General features: G+C 36.1%; 1 protein-coding gene across 2 annotated transcripts; it reads left to right on the forward strand.

Annotated features, from left to right (window-relative positions):
* On the forward strand, window positions 11,393-15,339 carry LOC109721113 (probable N-acetyltransferase HLS1). 2 transcript variants are annotated; one of them, XM_020248534.1, is made up of 3 exons: window positions 11,393-13,565; window positions 13,711-13,916; window positions 14,011-15,339. In XM_020248534.1, exons 1-3 carry the CDS (start codon window positions 13,380-13,382, stop codon window positions 14,900-14,902), a joined length of 1,284 nt encoding a protein of 427 aa, XP_020104123.1. In that variant the 5' UTR covers window positions 11,393-13,379; the 3' UTR covers window positions 14,903-15,339. The 2 variants fall into 2 exon arrangements, with proteins under 2 accessions (XP_020104123.1, XP_020104124.1); XM_020248535.1 differs by having other exon boundaries at window positions 14,014-15,339.

Here is a 17,084-nt window from a genome sequence, read left to right on the forward strand (position 1 = left end):
AGTGAGTCCGGCTACTATACTCTTATGAGTACGATCGTCCTCGTACTCATAAGTTATTTTCAATGATGGAGCTTTTGAATCGACGATCCATACCGTTAAACATTATCTAAAGCATTTAAAACTTATAGAAATCAAATTTTATAATTTTTCGATATCATTTATCTTACGATCAAAAGCTCACAAAAATAAAAATTTTTAATGGCCGGTATGGAATACTTGCTAGTTTAACGGTATAAAAAAATCGGAATAGGTTGAATTTTTGATAGAAAATTCTATTCACTACCTAGATAAAGATCAATAACTCTGATTTTAAATTGAAAGATCCGATCATCCAATTTTAGGATGTCGTTCGATTTTGACCATTCATTTATACCCGCTTGATGGACTTTATAATGATTTCAAAAAATTACGAAATTTATTTTTTAAAAGTTTCAAATACTTAGATCATGTTTAACAGTGTGGATCGTCCATTCGAAAACCGCAACATCAAAAACAACTTATGAGTAGGAAAGGCTATATATATATATATATATATATATATATATATATATATATATATATATATATATATATATATATAGTAGAGCTATTATGTTATCGGAAGTATTGATTATCTAGTACTTCCGACTTTTTGGCCCTTATATCAATTCCTTTAAGCATTTCTAACTTTTAGATTAATACTATTACTCTGTGAGGACCGTTCAACTCTATAGTTACTACTCAACCATATGAGGGACTGCAATCATCTCAACCCTACACTATATATACTAAGACTCTAACAGTAACTAGCATCAAATAGGCGAAAATGATATAATAAAAATTTCACTCACATCTATACTTATACATTATTTTTCATACAGTTCATCACGTGACAATTCCTTCTTCACCTCCCTTCCCATTTTCTAATTAATATATTCACTGATCTATTTTCATCTAAATAAATTGCTTTCACAAACAAAATATTAAATAAGGTTTCTTCATACTTTTTTTTTGCTTTTTTTTTTGTGCACAAGAATGGTTCATTTTTTGTATTTCTTTAATTTTTTTCTCCATTTTTTAAAATTGTGTGGATATTGAAATTAGGATTCCGAGAATCGCGGCGGCACGGCAACATGAAGTGGCGATGGATTTGGAGTCGATGAAGGGAAAGAAGCGGTGGGTACGGAAGGATCCGTAAGGCATCGACGTGGCTATGACTAAGGAGAAGCTCGATGCCGACAATGGCGGTGGAGGCAACATGGAGAACGGTAATGCCTCTCCGATCTCGGCAACGCGATCAAGATGCGAATTGAATGGTAACTCTATTACTACTTCTTTCATTATTATTATGTGTAATTATTTGCTTTTATAAATTTTTCTATATTTATAAATATCTGTTTTATATTTTCTATTTGTATTTATTGATATCTAATTACAAATCAAAAAATTTTAAAACTTTAACTTTGTCAATCTTTTATCTTCTAAAGTATTAGCCCGCCGCAATGCAAAAGTAACTTCACTAGTGTATAATGAATGTGAAAAGGATGCAAAAATGGTCCAACATTATATTTAACACTTATAAATTTTCTTTGTAGTGGGGTTCTCATCCAATGGGTTGGATTTGTTAAATATAAAAATATTTAACTTCACTAGTGTATAATGAATATGAAAAGGACACAAAAATGGTCCAACATTATATTTAACACTTATAAATTTTCTTTGTTGTGGGGTTCTCATCCAATGGGTTGGATTTGTTAAATATAAAAATATTTAAACACCGTTCTCTGGCAGTTTAAGCTTTTAGAGTACAACGGTTGTTTCACATGGTATCGAGGAGGAGGTTCTGAGTTCGAGTCACGCAAAAAAAATAAACAAAGTCTCGAGCCCACGTCATGGGCCGACTAAAAAGTCCATGTCATGGGCCGACCGTTCTCTAGCAGTTTAATTCAAGCCCACGTCATGGGCCGACTAAAAAGTCTCGAGCCCAGACGTGAGGAAAATTTAAATATCGTTCTCTAACAGTTTAATCTTTTAGAGTACAACTGTTGTTTCACAGGATTCAACTTGGTAGTTTTTTTTTTTTTTTAATACCAATTTCAAAGCCTTTTTTTTCAAGGCACTACACAAAAAAAATAAACAAAGGGGAATAATTGATTTGGTGAAGCATGCTCTTTGTGAGATATCAATTTAACTTGCCATTTCCTAAAATTTCGACGAGTTGTTGATCAATCTAATACAAGTGGCAGAGCTTAATTAGAGTTTATTGTGCTTTAATTACATTGCTATTAACAAATAACTATCAAGAAACTCATGCTCCTTAAATATGTCTCAAGTGGGATATAATACCATCATATGTTTCCCAGTTTGGTTAAGTTACTTAGCTCCTTTTCTCTTTTAGTTGGATTAGATCTTAGTTACAATTAGGTTGAAGATTTGTGTATATCCTTGGGCATGGGGAAAAATGTTGTCCATGAGAAACTTTATAGTCCAAGATGTTATTCGAATGCTTTTGGTTATTAGATAGAGGCTTGTAGGGATTGTTTACAGAATGCGAACTACTGTGAAACAACTGATTACTCTAAATAAACACTATTTAAATGTTATCATAAATAGGGATTTGGACTCAGGAACTTTTAACGACTAAAGCTTTCAAACTAATGACCAATGTTTCACTATTCCTAATTGAGTATCCATAGTTTGGTTCAACACAAGAACATTTATACCCGAAAGAATAGAGTATGAACATTTGATGGATAGAAGATCTAGAGAGCTTTATGGTCAGAAGAATGCTGCAAATTATTTTGAACCAGAACTCGAAGCTACGATAAGGGGCTGAAATCGTTTTAATGAAAGTAATTTTACTACAAAATTTTAAATAAACATGTAGCACCTCAAACCCTCCCCCTAAAAAATAATTAAGTCTGATATCATACGAGATACCATTGATATAAGTCAACGGATAATACTGATGCGAATCTAATAATAAAACTAAGTGCTATCAAAAGCTCATGCTATCAATAATTCTTCATCTTATTATTTATTCATTTTCTTTCTTTTTTTTTTTTGCGGTAAATGAATGTAATAATAATATCATACTCTCGGGCTAATGGATTCTAAGTTGTTGACTCCCTCTATTGATTCAACCATTTGGAGGTGTTATCTGTTGGACAATTATATTTTTTATAATAATAATAATATCAATTCTTTTCCTTTCTCCCTTTTTTGACTGAATATAATAAAAACAACTCAAACATATATAATAATAAAAAATATATACCAAGTAGGGCACTTACAGTTGAGATGTCATTGTAATTATGGGTCATCTTCTAACTCTCTCTAACATGGAAACTTCCATTTAAAAACCGAAAAATAAACAAAACAAAAAAAAAGACATTTTAAACAAAGTAAAAGGGCTTGTGCAGAAGCCTTGTTAATTATGACAATACATGAACATGGAAAGCCTTAATTAATTAGTTCTTAATCTCTCGAAGCCATTATTAATTGAATAAAATAATTAAGCTTCCATCTAGGGCAAATGAGGTACAACCCTAGGTCAAAGGGGGGTCTCAATGCAAAGTAAGTTCCATAGAAAAGGACTCTTTTTTTTAGTAAACCCTAGTAGTTAGATGTCCTATTCACTCACACATTTACATTTTATTAAATCCAAAAGGAGGTTGATTAATTGCACCATTTGTCCCCAACATTTATCTTTTGTTTCACGTTTGTTCCTACCCTTTTTTTTCTTTGGTTATTCAATCATTAACTGAATATTTTGGAGCTATTTGGTTCAAAATTTATAATATTCTAAAAAGATTATATACTTTATATTAAGAATAATAAATATTTTACTAACTTATTAAGTCATTTAGGTCATAGGTTGTTAAGAACTAGTAATGAACTACTAATAAGTTTAATAATACGAAGGATCTTCAGAATATTATAAATCATAAACCAAATAAGCCCTTTGTTCCAATTAGATCCTGTCATCCATATTCCTGTCAATTTTGACGAAAAAAGCTATGACAATTTCAAGAGAAACCCTACATATTTATATAAATTACAATTATGATTTGATAATCTCCTGTCAATCTCAGTGCTACCTTTTTTATACTTCTAACAAAACTTGATGGTATGCCCAAGCGATTCCAAGAGTACTAAATGCTTCAAAAGAGACAGTAAACATTATGTGCAAGATCAAGATGGCCATAGGCGCAGAGGACAACATTGAGGGGTCATTAAGATTGGGCCTGACACGATGGATGCACATATAGGAAAAGAGGTTAGAGACTAAAATGAAAACATGAGTAAAGATTAGGGACCAATAATATGATTACTTCTAATAGTTAATAATTTGATTGCAAAAAAAAATGAAAAAAAAAACAGAAAAATCAGGTGAACAGTTGGAACCAATGGTGCAATAACCAGAAAAAAAAAAAAAACAAAACAAAAGGAAAGACATGTTTAGAGTGATAAATGGAAGCAAACCATTAGATTAGGACATTAATTATTAATCCCTAATTATTAATTATTTCCTCGAGCCACACACTTAATTAGAAAATTTATTTGGTGCATTACAGGTCAACTCCTCTAGACCAATTTGCATTCCCCCAGCTCAATTCTATACACCAAATTGTTTTTTTGGCAACATGGCGAGAGACACGAAGACGAATTAGTCGGAGATATGTTCAAAATAGATCGATCGATCGATCAATGCGTTAACTTCTGCATACTGCAATTAAACACTCTTTGTTTAATTTACAAAGGGTGTTATATCAAATTAACTATTTTTAGGGCTAAATTTGACTCCTATTTTGTGTTTTTATCGCAAATGAAAAGAACAGCGTTATTGTTATTATTTTCCACTCATTTCTTTAGCGATGAAAATCACCCCCCTGACTAAAACACAGTCAATCGTAAGTTCATTTATTTTATTTTTTGTCGATATTTGACCAAACAGAAAGGATGTCGTTGAATCGTATCATAGTATAGAACAAGACACATAGGGCTGGCAAATGAGCGACCCGGCTCGCGTTCGACTCGATATTTCGCTCGCTCGAGCTCGACTCGAAATTAAATGAGCCGAGCGTGAACAAAAAAAAGGCCCGAAATTCATTTCAAGCCGAGCTTGAGTATTACTCGGCTCGTTCGCATTAGGTTCGAAAAGCTCGAATATATATATATATATATATATATATATATATATATATATATAAAATTGACTTCTATGCTTTTAAAAGTACCAAGACATTGGTACTTGTAGTTTTAGCCATTGGATCAACTCTTTTCATTATTTCTAACCATTGGATTAAATACTATAATTCAGTAGGGACCACTCAACCTTTAGGGGACTACTCAACTCTAACTGACTAATATCATCTTACAATTTTTCATCCAAGGGTTAAAAACTTGATAGTAAAAAGAGTGTTTTACTATTAATAATATTCCAGCCTAATTCATATATATATATATATATATATATATATATATTAGAGCTACTATACTATCGAAAGTATAGAGGATGCTTTCGATTTTTTGATTCTTAGATCAACCCCTTTAATCATTTTTTATTTTTGGATTAATACTATTATTACCTTATAGGGACCACTCAATCATAGGGATATTATTTAATCCTAGAGGGGACCGCAATCATCCCAACCATACAATTCTTAATCAAATGGTCAAAAATTCGAAAACATCAAATCCTCTATATTTTTGATAGCATAGTAGTTCTACTCTCTCTCTCTCTCTCTCTCTCTCTCTCTCTCTCTCTATATATATATATATATATATATTAAAAATATATATATATAATATATTTTAATTATATATAGGCCGAGTGAATAATCTCAGTTTAGTTTAAATTAGGCCAATGTTGTTGGTCTATAAAAACAAATCCAATAGACAAATAAAAGAGCAAAATTTCACTAAATTTATACATTTTTCTTTTCTTTCTTTCTTTCACAGAGCTCTAAATTTTCAATATATTTCTCTCTTTCTCTTTTTCTGTCTCTCACCCTAAGTGGCCAAGCCGGAAGCCATCCAAGTTACCAACTAACAGCATATGCCCACCGTTGACTACCTTACTATTAATTGTATGCTTGAGAAAATATACAGAATATTTTTAAAATAAAAAATTATTATTCATATCATATTTTAATTTTAGTTATATATGATTGGATAGTTTAATCCAATATTTATCTATATAATTTATTTATTTTTGACTAAATAATATGGAGATTGAAGGCGGAAGAGAAGACGTGTGAGGCTGAAAAGATTAGATATTTAACTCATAAATTATTTTTCTTCATATTTTAATATTATATTTCATATAATTATTTTGTCTTTTGAACTATTAGACATATTTTTGTATCAAATTATAGATAATGTTCTATACAAATTAAACTATTGATCGTATAATGTTGAGAATTTCAAGCGGCTCGTTTAGGACTCGAGCTCGCTCGACTCGAAATTAGGCTCGCTCGAGCTCGGCTCGAATTAATTTCAATCCAAGCTTGAGCTTAAATTTAGGCTCGAAATTAATTTCAAGCCGAATTTGAGCCGAGGTAAGCTCGCTCGAGCTCGGCTCGTTTCCACCCCTAAGATACATAACTCCAAAAGAAAAAAAAAAAAAAAGTACTCTGTGGTCCCCTTCTTCCACTTTGATGCTTTCAAGACACAAAGCAACTTCGAAGAAAGATGCGTTACGCGAGAAAAACGTATTGGTTTTCTACGGATATTTTTCACGCCGTGTTAAACAAATTCGTATATATTATGCCGACATAATTCAAAATTGGCCCTCATATTTTCCCCAATTATATGTAGCATCAGTTGACGCGCCCACTGATTTATATAACAGTGTATTTTGTTTCCATCATCTGGATAGTAACTATCAACTTGGGCATCCATCATTTTGCTTTCATTCCATCGCCGTCGAGTCCAAGTTTTGCTTTCATTCCATCGCCATCGAGTCCAAGTCGAGCAGAGTTACGCCGTAAGACACGCAACATTAGATTAGAAAGGGATGTGCTCTGTATAGTGAACTCCTAGCAGTTGATTTCGACAATGTCGGGAAATGCCTAATGGGATCGAAGGAATATCGCCTTCTTCAGAAGTTAAAATGTCGTTTATTTAATAGCGCTGTCGACCAGTTGTAATAACTGTTAACACTTGCATAACTTTCCATCCGAATCTTCAAAAATCAGTTGAGATTGAAGTTGTAATTTTCCAAACTCTACAATGACTTAGTAGCGAAAAATTCGTTCTTCGTATATGTAGCTGTTAAGGAACACCGTTTGGTTTAGATCGAATTACTGAATCAATTCGCATAGCTAGCACTAGTGAGAACCGAATAAACTGAAATAGTGAAATTAGGTAAATATATATTAGCCTTTGATGACAATCAAATAGCGCAATGCTTAACCGCCACTACTGTCGTGTAAAAAACATTAACAAATACGACTAATCGTCTCATACATATGAGTGTGAACTAAATCAAATTATGTTACTACGGCAAATTCTATTTTAAAAAAAGTTCAATCAAATCGAACCAGCTGGGAAGAGAAGATTGTAAAGAAGCAATATTAGAGGTTACAGAAAAACAAAAGTAAGAATTTTTTTCCACACAAGTGTGTGAACAGTAAAAAGGGATAAAAAAATTATGTGCACGAAATCGTAGATAAGCTAGGCTCCACAGAGCACCATTGTCCTGAGTAATCCCCACCGTTCAATCTTCAAAAATTCCGACGGCCCTGATCTACCAAGCCGTCTTGTGGGTGGGGCCCACTTCGATCTGGTGGCGTAAATGGAAAAAAAAAAAATCTAGAATGCACCGGTTATATCAGTGTTATATTAGTGACGTGGTGTTTCCGACCAAAAATTTATCTGTTCTATCATAATTATAAAAGATATTTTCATTATATATATTTTTAGAAAAATATAATTAATTTATTTTTTATGATATTTAGTGAAAGTATGATGCGCAATCATTGTCGCGCCCGAAACGGCTTCTTCGAAACGCAGTGAAAGCCGCACCTACAGCTGTTTTCCGGCTGATAACGGCTCGATAGTAACAGAATCCCGAATCCGTGCTTTCTGTGACTCCTGCCACGGCCACCCCAAAGTACCTCTTATTGAAAGTTTGTGTCTTGGTCCACTTGTAGTACCATAATATACTAGTTAAAAAATCCGTGCTATACGGACCGTCTCTAGAACAAGTGGCAAAGAGTTTGGTGGTTGATACTGAGACCTAAGTTCGAATCCTAATTAATTCACATTTCTAGTTAAGTTTATTTCTAAATTAAATAAACAAAACGGATAGCGTGCTACCTATCTCTCTCAAAAAAAAAAAAAAACAAAAACCCGTGCTATACCCATCGACATCTCTACTTCTGAGATCCTAAATTCATAATTTTGTGTTTTAATTATAATTACTATAAAACGGTAAAAATATATTTATTTATGTCTAATTATAATTCAACCACAACCCATCAAAATTTCAATTTTTAATTTTAATTTTAATTTTAATTTTTAAATTTATTTTGTATTTTTTTTTCAATAAACTCCATAATAAATAAGAAGTGTTAGAAAGAAAAAAGAAAAGAGAGAGAGAGAGATAGGAGAGGGTCCCCAACAGCGAAAAAGCAAAAAAAAAAAAAAAAAAAAAAGCCCGTGCAGGCTCGAGGTCGCGCCGGCTTCGCGCCCTGCGCGCCGGCCCGCCCGCCCACGCAACTCGCGCCACCCCCCACGCACCTGCGCCGCACCCCGCACCAGCGCCACCGGCCGCGCCTGAGCGCCCGCTGCCCGCTCGCGCCCGCCCCTCCGCGCCCGCGCTGCACGTGGCGGGCCAAAGAACTTCAAATTCCAATTCATAAGTATATAAATGTCAGTTTAATAATCTCATAATATTACCGATTTTTTTTTAGACAAAGATTTGTTGGTTGAATATCTGAAATTCTAAATTCAAATCATAGTTGATTCACATTAATTCACATTTTCCAGCTAAATTATATTTTTAAAATAAAATAAATAAAGTGGGTACATACTAAAATTTCAAATACCATTAAGGTGTATCAAGTTAGTATCTTGTAATTTTATTTTTATTTTTCGTCAGCTTTTTTGTTAATACTTGTTAAATAGTATATACAAAAAAACTTCAGATATTACATCTAGGTTTATCGAATATTTACTTTAATACTTTTTAGTTTTAACTTTATCACTGATTTAATAAAAAAAACTAGTAAAATCGATAATAAAAAAATAAAAAATAAAATTACATGTCACTAAATTAATATACTAAAATGAGAAAGTATGAAACCATAGGTGCAGTATTTAAAATTTTTTTAAAAAAATAATTTTATAATTTTTTTGTTTATAAGAAAATAAAAATATTTATAGTAACATACAATATACTATATTTAGGTTTTTTGAGCGTGTAGAGAGCCTGCTATCTATTTTTTTTTAAAAAAATAAATAAATAAAAATAACGTATCGTGAACCCAGAGATCTGATCCATTGAGAATGTACCACGTGGCGACGACACAGATCTCCACGCGGAGGACCCTATTAAAAAGCGAGGGGTCGCAATGCCAAAACTAGCCCGGTCCCCGTAATTACTCTCGTCTGGGGCGGAGTCCCCCGTAACGCTTTCCCACATCCGCATCCGCAGCAATGATAGCGGCTGTGGCGGCGGCGGCGGCGGCGGAGGCGGCGGAGCCCTGGCCGTCGATCGAGTCCACGAGGCGTGCATCGGACGGCGCCTCCGGATCCCCGCTCCCGAACCGAGCGGGCTTGGTGGCGCGCGTCCCGCCACGTCGCGTCAGCCAGCCGCCGCTCGATTTTTAAATTAAATAACCCCTCCCCTCCGGGATAAGGAGCTGCATGCAATTTTGCGACCAGGCCCCTGCCGAATGTACTATTTTGTACCGCGCATCTGCAAAACCTATATATACTAGTGAAGGCCCGCGCTTCGCTGCGGAAGATTTACGTATTTTTTAAAATATTTTGAACAAATTAATATATTTCTATATTTATATTGTGACCATTTAATTTTAAAATTTAAATTTTTTAATTTTCAAATCTAATCTTAAATTTTAAACTTTAAAAAATTAAAGTGCTAAAAAAAAAAATTATTTAAATAAAGAGGAATAAAAAATAATTTGAAAATTGAAGAGAGCAGAGAGAGGGAAAAAAACAAAAAGAGCATTGTCCGCGCCGCGCCGCACCGCACCCCGCCCCGCGCCACTTTCCTGCGTTTTTTTATTCCATAAATTAAGAGAAAATAATTAAAGAAAGAGACAAAAAAATACAAAAAAAATTAGAAAAAATGTTAATTTTACATTAAAAGCAAATAAATAGTAATTTTGCTCTTATTTTGGGCTTTCGTAAAATATTATTATTCAGGACCAATCAAATTTGAAGGGGACTATTATTATCTGATCTCATAATTTTTTATCCAAGAATTAAAAAGTTGAAAATACCGACTGCCTTATGCTTTCGATAGCACAACAACTTTACACAGAAGTATATAGATAGTATTTCATAGATGCCACCGTATATATTAGCATACATAATAATTAGCAGTTTAACATATACATAAAAATTTTGGCTAATATTTTATCAAATACAAAAAGAGAGAGAGATGTATATAACTCGCACAATTTGAGATCGCAATCAAAACTCTAAAAACAATGACAAAAAAAACATTTTGACAATTTGTTTAATTTCCTAACAAAAAACTCCATTAATTATTGCGTTAAAACTCAGAAAGGTTTGAGACTTAAGTTACCGTTGTTTGGAAAAAAAAAGAAAAAAGAAAGAGAAAATAGATGAGAGTGAGAGGTGCTTCACCAACCTCTTGCATGAACTGAACAGAGATGCCCGAGCTGTAGCATCCTTTGCTTGTGGAGATCTCATATGCGGCCTCCTCTCCTCCTCTCACTTCCTCTAACCCATTCTCAACTTTATTTCCACTCTTTCTCTCTGGTTCTCACTCACTCATACACACACACACACACTCTCTCTCTCTCTCTCTCTCTCTCTCTCTCTCTCTCTCATCTTNAGTACCTAGAAAATAAATTTTGTGATTTTTCGATATCATTTGCCTAGTGATCGAAGGGGCTCAAAATTAATAATTTTAACGGCCGTGGTGAGCCGTTTGCAAGTTTAATGATGTAGAAATATTCAAATCATATGAAATTTTGATAGAAAATTCTTTATACCATATAAAATAAGATCAATAACTTTGATCTAAAATTTTAATGTCATATCATCATATTTTGTAAGATTTTTATTTTCAGTCGTTGATTTTGAGCCATTTCGATCACTAGGCAAATTATATCGAAAAATCACAAAATTTATTTTCTAGATACTTCAAATACTCTAAATCAAGTCTAACAGAGTCGATTGTCGATTCGAAAGTCCGAACATCGAAAACAACTTGGAAGTACGGAGCGCTCCGTGCTTCCAGAAGCATACCAGACACACTCAGATATATGTACTTTCTGGATAAAGTTAAAAAATAGGAAAATGGGCAAATTTCTAGTCAACAGAGGTTTTTTTTTGCTTTTTTTTTTAATTCTCTATTACATGCATTAAGGATTTGACTTAAAACGTTATAAAAAGTCAAAGTTGTAGTCAACAGAGTTTTTTTTTTCTCCTTCCTCTCCTATTACATGCATTAAGGATTTGACTTAATTGAGGTTCTAATGGCTTAATTAAGATAATATTTGGGATAAGAGTATCTAGTGGAGCTAGAATTTACCATGTGATGAGCCCCATGTTAGCTACTTGGTTGCACAACTTTGCACATTTTGTTCTCAATCATGGTCGAGTCGTCGCGATTCACGAGCTTAGAGATAGCAATTTGGACATTTATTGTAAAGATAGCATAAAACGGTGTCAAAGTATAAAAAGAAAAGTGAAATTTTGGTTCGACGTGATTAATTTAATACAGTTGTAAATAGAATAGCAACTGTCAAAGTACAAAATACAAATTGTAATGCATAGTTTCAATAATTTTCTTCTACCAATTTGTTCTGTTCAGTAGATCCCCACATCGAGACCATCAAATTAATCTATCGTTCATACTGTTTTGAGAATTTTCATGTTTACAGGCCTATTCGTGCCTCTCCAGCTCGCCGCATCACGAATACTTTACCCCAATCCTAACACACTAGAAAAACTTGGCTTCATTATAATAAGATGTCGAATAGTTAGCAAATCCCTTTTTATTAATTTACAAATATCAAAGTTCGCAATAGTTGCCAATGTACTTAAAATAGCGTATAACTCACTCCCCGACAAAACAATAGTTAAAATTTTCCCTATCATACCCCAATACTTAACTATGTTTACAGATCAATGAGTGATGGGAAACGACATACCACATTGGACATCATCACATGCATCATGCATGCATGTATGGTGTTGTCAACATGCATGCACTATTCCATGACTTCGCGCTCCAAGGGGCGCGTATTAATTGATTGTGTACGAGTACAACTTCACCCTCTTCTCTCTCTCTCTGAATGTATCTCTGCGTCTACTATACCTTTCAAATCATAAGTATACGAAAATCAATATAATGTGAGATCCGCACGGTTCAATCTTATCGGTCCTTTTACTTTGTACAAATGACATAATGTTATACAATCTTATACGCTTGTACTTACGCACGGATGTAACAAATTTTTGTGTATGGTACTGTAGAGAGGTGGTGGAAATTAAAGTCTAGAGAGAGAAAGTGCGGAGTGAGATGGGTATGTATTCAAGACCCGCTCACTCAATCAATAAGGACCCAATCATACGCTCCACCACTAGAAAGTCCCCCAAGCCAAAATAAGAAGAGCGAAACCAAAGGGCGCCTTGTGAGAGAACCCATTTTTTTCGTTATATTTGGAAAACGTAAGCAAAAGGAGAAAGTGCTTTCTTTATATAGACTATATGTATCAATTATATATTATTTTCATGGGTTTTTTGTTTTTTGTGTTTAATCTTTCTTGTTATAATAATAATTATTACTATAGTTATTTCCTAACCTTTTCTTTCTTCTTCTTTGGCTCTCTCGCTTGCTCCCACACGTGATTCAGGAGAAAGTGAAACGTTGTGAATGAGCGCGTTAGAGAGAGAAAAACATATATACATATATCTACATAGTGATACTATATATATATATATAACCCCCGCAGCGGAAAAGCTGTGATCCTTCGCCTATAAATCACCCTTTCTCCATGAACTTAGAATTGCTTTCATGCTTCTCTCCTACCTCATCACCTTCCGTTACCCTCTGAGAAGAGGAAGAGAAAGAGAAAGAGAAAGATAATCACCTCCTCTTCTATCTCTCCATCTATCTATCAACCAATCTATCTTTGTATTTTGCGTGGAAAATATAATAGTCGTAGAGAATGAAAGAAGAAGAGGTGAGAGTGCTGGTGATCATCAGGGAGTACAACCCGAAGACCGACTGCGACGCGGCGCTGGCGGTGGACCGGATGTGCGAGGTGGGGCCGAGCGGCGAGATGTCGCTCTTCACCGACCTCCTCGGCGACCCCGTCGCTCGCATCCGCCACTCTCCGGCCTATCTCATGCTGGTATATTATATATCTGCCTAATTATATTATTATCTCATTTCTTATTATTATTATTATTATTTTTACATTTCCACGCTTCCCTTCATATGTATATATATATTTTTTATATATATTTTTTTATATAATTGAATTAAAATTTTGTTAGGTAGCTGAGACTGGTGGGCCGGGGAGACAAATTGTGGGTCTCATCCGCGGTTGCGTCAAGACCGTCACCTGCGGTAAGAAGAAGAAGAAGAAGGAGGAGAACAGTGCAGCAGGCACTGACACCGACGCCGACGCTGACGCGGCGATGGCTCCAGTCTACACCAAGCTGGGATACCTGCTCGGCCTCCGCGTCTCCCCTTCGCATCGGTTGGTAAATTAAGTTAATTTGTAATAATTTTTAGAGATTTAGATAACTAATTAATGTGCATGTGGGAATGCATGTATGTATGTATAAATATAGAAGGATGGGGATAGGGATGAAACTGGTGAGGAAGATGGAGGAGTGGTTCGGGGAGGAGGGGGCGGAGTACGCGTACATGGCGACGGAGAAGGACAACGCGGCGTCGATCGAGCTGTTCACGGGGCGGTGCGGGTACACCAAGTTCCGCACGCCGTCCATCCTCGTGCACCCGGTGTTCGCCCACCGCCTCCGCATCCCCCGCCGCGTCTCCATCGTCCGCCTCCACGCCCGCGACGCCGAAGCGCTCTACCGGAAGCGCTTCGCCGCCACGGAGTTCTTCCCCCGCGACGTCGACGCCATCCTCGACAACCCGCTCTCGCTCGGCACCTTCGTCGCGGTGGTCGAAGAGGAGGAGGGGCTAGGGTTAGGGTTCCGGTGGAGGGGGGCGGAGGAGTTCGTGGCGGCGCCGCCGGGGTCGTGGGCGGTGGCCAGCGTGTGGGACTGCGGGGGGGTGTTCCGCCTCGAGGTGCGGGGGGCGTCGCGGCTGCGGCGGGCGGCGGCGGCGGCCAGCAGGGCGGCGGACAGGGCGGCGCCGTGGCTGGGGGTGCCGGCGGTGCCCGACGTCTTCCGGCCCTTCGCGGCTTGGTTCGTCTACGGGCTCGGCGGCGACGGCCCCGCCGCGCCGGCCGCGGCGGCGGCGCTCTTCCGCCACGCGCACAACATGGCGCGGGGCCGCGCCGCCGTCGTCGCCACCGAGGTCGCCGCGTGCGAGCCCCTGCGCCGCGCGATCCCCCACTGGCGCCGCCTCTCCTGCGCCGAGGACCTCTGGTGCGCCAAGCGCCTCTCCCAGGTCCCTGACGACGACGACGAAGACGAAGAAGAAGAAGAACTCGGCGATTGGACCAAATCGGCGCCGGCTCCGTCCATCTTCGTCGACCCAAGAGAGGTATAAAAATTTTCCCCTCTTTTTATATTTAGTAGATTTTAAAAAAAATGGAAAAAAAAGTGGGGGGGGTGTATGTTATGTTATGAACTGTAGAGATGATTCAGGGAGGGGAGAGGGGGAGTAGTGACGTGGCAATTTTGGAATTCCGCCCTGGTGACGGGGGGATTGTTACGGGGGGGTGTTGACTTTGGCTTTTGTTTTGGGGGTTTTAAAAAAGGATTATTACTACGTAACGGTTTTTGGGTGTTTTGTGGGAGATGGGATGGGAGATCCCGCGGATTATGTGGAGCAAAAGTTATGCCCCGTTCGTTTGATCTGGAACGTCCGTTTTGAATCCAACGGCTCCCCTTTTTGGGATTTGAATTTCAGCTCTTTCTTTCCTATTTTCAAATCATTATTCATCATATCACCGTTTTGGTAATTTTATTTTATTTTTACTTAAATTGTGTGCATTATTTGTGATGAAGTAAACTACTCTATCCATCCAACAAATGATAATTTTTTGATCTCCAAAACCGACAAATAAATTGAAAGTTTGCGATTTTGATTAGACCTATACTAACTAACGAAGTTTGATACGACAACTGAGGAGACAAAGTTCTTAATGGCCGCTATTTATTATTCTTTTACGGAGCTAGTAAAATGAAAAACAAATTGAAAAATTACTCCATCGACAAAAAAACAATGCGATTGCTGAGAAAGGTGTACCTCTACCTCTCTACTTCAATTCACAAATCAAGTGAAAAGTAAGCGAAGTTGCGTAGCCGGACAATCCAAACACCCAAATCTTTTTATGTGGAGATCTTTTCCCCTATCTACCATATCTCGTGTAAATGTGAATGTAATCAATGCTTCCGCAAAGTGCAACTAGATAATAAACGCTCACAGGAAAAACAACACAAACTAATCGCCAAATTAAAGGTAGCTTTTGATCACTAACCACTAAACCACACTCAGATCAAAATCGCATTATTCTTAAAACACTTTTGCGTCGACTCTTCGAGTCGGTGAGCCCGGCCGTGTGGAGCCCCATTAATCCACACCACTTTCACTCATAACTTTCTCACAAACCTTTTGACTAAAGGTAATTAGAGCAAGGAATTAGTGTCAACGACGCTAATAAGGCGACCAATCCAATTTCGTATTTAGTCTAAACCTACCTACTTTTGACTTGATTCGAAGCCCCAAATTTGTACATTCCAAGTAATTGCTTGAGCCTATTAGTTGTACATGCCTAGTTGTGCAAATCAACAAGATGCTTATACCTAAACTCACCTTTTAGCATTTATTTAATGCTTATTTTGTCCTTAAACTTGTTTTTCTTATCTATGCAACTAGCAACCTGTTGGATGGTAAAGCTCTCGATCACATTAGCAATTTTTTTAAAAAAAAGGATATTGGACCCAAGTCTCAGTCATTCTAGAGTTCATTGAATGGAATTTTTAATCTCCGTTGACAAAAAATCTGCGAAAATTGCATCGACGCGTGTAGAAAGAAATTAAGGAAGTAATGGGTAGGTTAGAAATTGAGTGATCAACTCAATTAAAGAGGAAGCTTTTAGTTAGGCCCTATATAGGACAGGATGCAACCAACTTCTCTTTTTTGAAAGTAAACATTTGACAATTTAAACAAGTTCATTTATTAAACATGATCACATTTTAACAAAACTATATATATGCTTACAATATTAGTTAGGAAACTAGTAGTACAATCTCAGTTTCATGTTTGCATGCATAATAATAATATTCTAGTTTAAGTTCAACATCTTATGAGAAGTTTATAATGGCGATAAAGGCTTTTTTCTTATACCATGGGGGCATGTTTGTTTGGGTGGAAGTAGGTTAGAAGTGCAGAGAAGGAAAGTTGTTTTTACCATAAATGATTACTTTCATTATTTGATCCGTCGTAAAATAGTTATAGTCGAAATTCAAGTTAACTTGAAATGACGTAATTGACTTCAACCCATCGTGGGTCGAAGTCAATTACGGTAAAGAGAGGTGAAGAAAAATTAATATTTAATTATGACACTAATTATTTTTTTATTCGGTTGGCATATTTAAAATATGATAAAAATTGATTAGTTAAATTTTAATATTTTTTTTATTTAGTTTGTACAATTAAAATATGATAAAAATTGATTAATTAAGTATTAATATTTTTTTATTTTATAATTTTATTGTTGTATTAC

Source organism: Ananas comosus, linkage group 15, assembly GCF_001540865.1.
Source record: "Ananas comosus cultivar F153 linkage group 15, ASM154086v1, whole genome shotgun sequence".
NCBI lineage: Eukaryota > Viridiplantae > Streptophyta > Magnoliopsida > Poales > Bromeliaceae > Ananas > Ananas comosus.

What these genes read in the sequence shown, in the direction of transcription:
- LOC109721113 (XM_020248534.1), top strand. Translation starts at nt 13,380, where the DNA reads ATGAAAGAAGAAGAGGTGAGAGTGCTGGTGATCATCAGGGAGTACAAC. An exon ending in CTCCGGCCTATCTCATGCTG is followed by an intron (nt 13,566 to 13,710) that starts GTATATTATATA and finishes AAATTTTGTTAG; the next exon opens with GTAGCTGAGACTGGTGGGCC. An exon ending in CGCGTCTCCCCTTCGCATCG is followed by an intron (nt 13,917 to 14,010) that starts GTTGGTAAATTA and finishes GTATAAATATAG; the next exon opens with AAGGATGGGGATAGGGATGA.